General features: G+C 61.3%; 1 protein-coding gene across 1 annotated transcript; it reads left to right on the plus strand.

Annotated features, from left to right (window-relative positions):
• Window positions 1-358: 358 nt before the first annotated feature.
• On the plus strand, window positions 359-1,491 carry LOC129357805 (uncharacterized). Its single transcript, XM_055026802.1, has 3 exons — window positions 359-841; window positions 938-1,186; window positions 1,283-1,491. Exons 1-3 carry the CDS (start codon window positions 359-361, stop codon window positions 1,451-1,453), a joined length of 903 nt encoding a protein of 300 aa, XP_054882777.1. The 3' UTR covers window positions 1,454-1,491.
• The last annotated feature ends 610 nt before the right edge of the window (window positions 1,492-2,101 follow it).

Consider the following 2,101-nt stretch of genomic DNA (forward strand, 5'->3'; position numbering starts at 1 on the left):
CCCGCCCCGCCGAGCCGCAAATGCTGACCGAATCTTCGGACCAGGAGTCGGAGCCGGAGCCGGGGAGCCAGCAGCAGCAGCAGCCGCAGCAGCAGCAGCAGCAGCAGGAGGAGGGATCCGGCAGACAGAGTCCCACCTCGACCACACCCGACCCGGTGCGTAAACCCATAGAGTTCCCTGAATGCGTTGTACGTTACATGAGCGGTTACAAGCGGCACCTAGTGGGTGCTCTGCCATCCAAGAAGCACGTGGAAAACGTACGGTCCAAGATGGGCCGGCTGACCCAGTTCCTTGACCGCATGGCCGAGGGCAAGAGCGACCTGGGCTCCTGGAAGTTCCTCGACGACGCCGACCGGTGATGGGCTGGCCGGCCGACCTGCTGACAAAGGGGAAGAAGATAACAACGGTCAAGGTGTACCTCGTCAACACGGGACAGTTCCTCACCTACTTCAGCGAAACTCCACCCGAGGGCTCCAGGGTCACCAAGCGAGGCCTGGTGTCCGTCGCACGCGCCCTCAAGTCCGCTGCCAGTCAGATATCCACCACCGTCGTCCTCCACCAGATCCAGGTGAAGGACGACAAGGAGCGACGCACTGTAACGCCGGAACTTCTACGCAGGTGCCTGGAGCGATGCCGGACCTGCATACCAGTGCTGTTGCGCGACTTATCGCGGAGGAAGCGCGACGTCAACCTACGGAACCAGCTCATAGGCTACTTCGGTTTGTATGTGGCTTCTCTCTACGGCCACAGAACCGGGGTGGTCAGCAACATGAGAGTGAGTGAGGTAGAAGAAGCCGAACAGTCGGGATCCAGGCACGACTCGTCCGGCTACGTGATCAACGTGAGTGCCCCGCCGCAGCGAAAGCGCTTCATCCCGGGTGCAGAACCAGAACTCCGGGTAAACTGACTTTCGTTCTCGTCGTATGTTCCTCCGCAGGTCAGGCACCACAAGACCAACCGGGCCTTCGGGAGCGCCCAGCTCTTCCTGACGCCGGAGGAATACGGTTGGTTGAGAAGATGGATGGCCATACGCAGAGAGCTGCGCCCCGACTCGGACCTGATGTTTTTCAACCTGAACGGAGGCCCCGTCAACAAGCTGACGTCCTTCGCCCGCGACGCCTGGGCCAGGATGCGCCTGCCGGGTAGCCCCTCGTTGACAGACATACGGACCGCCGTGGCCACCATGGTAGGTGTTGAGCTGGTGATGCCGCCGTGAAGCTTTAACCCACCCCCAGCCTCTGTTCCTGTACTTACCTGTCTGTCTCTCTCTCTCTCTCTGCAGGCCAGGAACACGCAGTGCGCTGAGGTCCGGCAGCGTATGTCCCAGCTGATGTGTCACGACACTAGGACCGCGGACCGCTTCTATGCCATGCAACTGACTGTCAGCCAGTTGGCAGACATGCGGAGGACCTTCGACCTCTCCAGGGAGGCTGACCAGCAGCCGCTGGAATAATGTGATTGTGTTCAATAAAGCGTTTCATACGCCACTTCCCCCGTGTTTTGTGCTTGTTTGCTGGGTAAAATCCTGTTCTTCCGTGAGAACCAGGAACCGTGAAAGTGTTTTGAATTGTACCCCAGCCATGGCTCCAGAGACGCGGCTAACGGAGAACCGGGACGGCTGCCTCTCTGAGATGAGGGGAGCGCTCTGGAGCTACTCTCCCCAGCCATGGCTCCAGACACACGGGTAACAGAGAACCAGCATTGCTGCCTCTGTGGCTATGGTACAGCGGAGCAAAGCCCCGCAGAGCAGAGCCCGCCGGCAATTCACCACCAAGATCCGTGCAGCTAGAGAGCTCCAGCAGTGCCACAGAGCGCTCCACTGGCCTTATCCAGGCCGTGGGAGCCTCCCCGCAGCGGCCAGAGCCCGCCAGCAAGTCCCCACCAAGATCCGTGCAGCTAGAGAGCTCCAGCAGTGCCACAGAGCGCTCCACTGGCCTTATCCAGGCCGTGGGAGCCTCCCCGCAGCGGCCAGAGCCCGCCAGCAAGTCCCCACCAAGATCCGTGCAGCTAGAGAGCTCCAGCAGTGCCACAGAGCGCTCCACTGGCCTTATCCAGGCCGTGGGAGCCTCCCCGCAGCGGCCAGAGCCCGCCAGCAAGTCCC

The sequence above is a fragment of the Poeciliopsis prolifica genome, unplaced genomic scaffold (assembly GCF_027474105.1).
Source record: "Poeciliopsis prolifica strain line A6 unplaced genomic scaffold, Auburn_PproV2 SCAFFOLD310, whole genome shotgun sequence".
In the NCBI taxonomy this organism is placed as follows: domain Eukaryota; kingdom Metazoa; phylum Chordata; class Actinopteri; order Cyprinodontiformes; family Poeciliidae; genus Poeciliopsis; species Poeciliopsis prolifica.

Excerpts from the sequence above, each read along its gene's own strand:
- LOC129357805 (XM_055026802.1), top strand. The coding sequence starts at position 359 with ATGGGCTGGCCGGCCGACCTGCTGACAAAGGGGAAGAAGATAACAACG. Across the intron at positions 842-937 it reads CGTCCGGCTACGTGATCAAC|GTCAGGCACCACAAGACCAA; the intron begins GTGAGTGCCCCG and ends GTTCCTCCGCAG. Across the intron at positions 1,187-1,282 it reads GGACCGCCGTGGCCACCATG|GCCAGGAACACGCAGTGCGC; the intron begins GTAGGTGTTGAG and ends CTCTCTCTGCAG.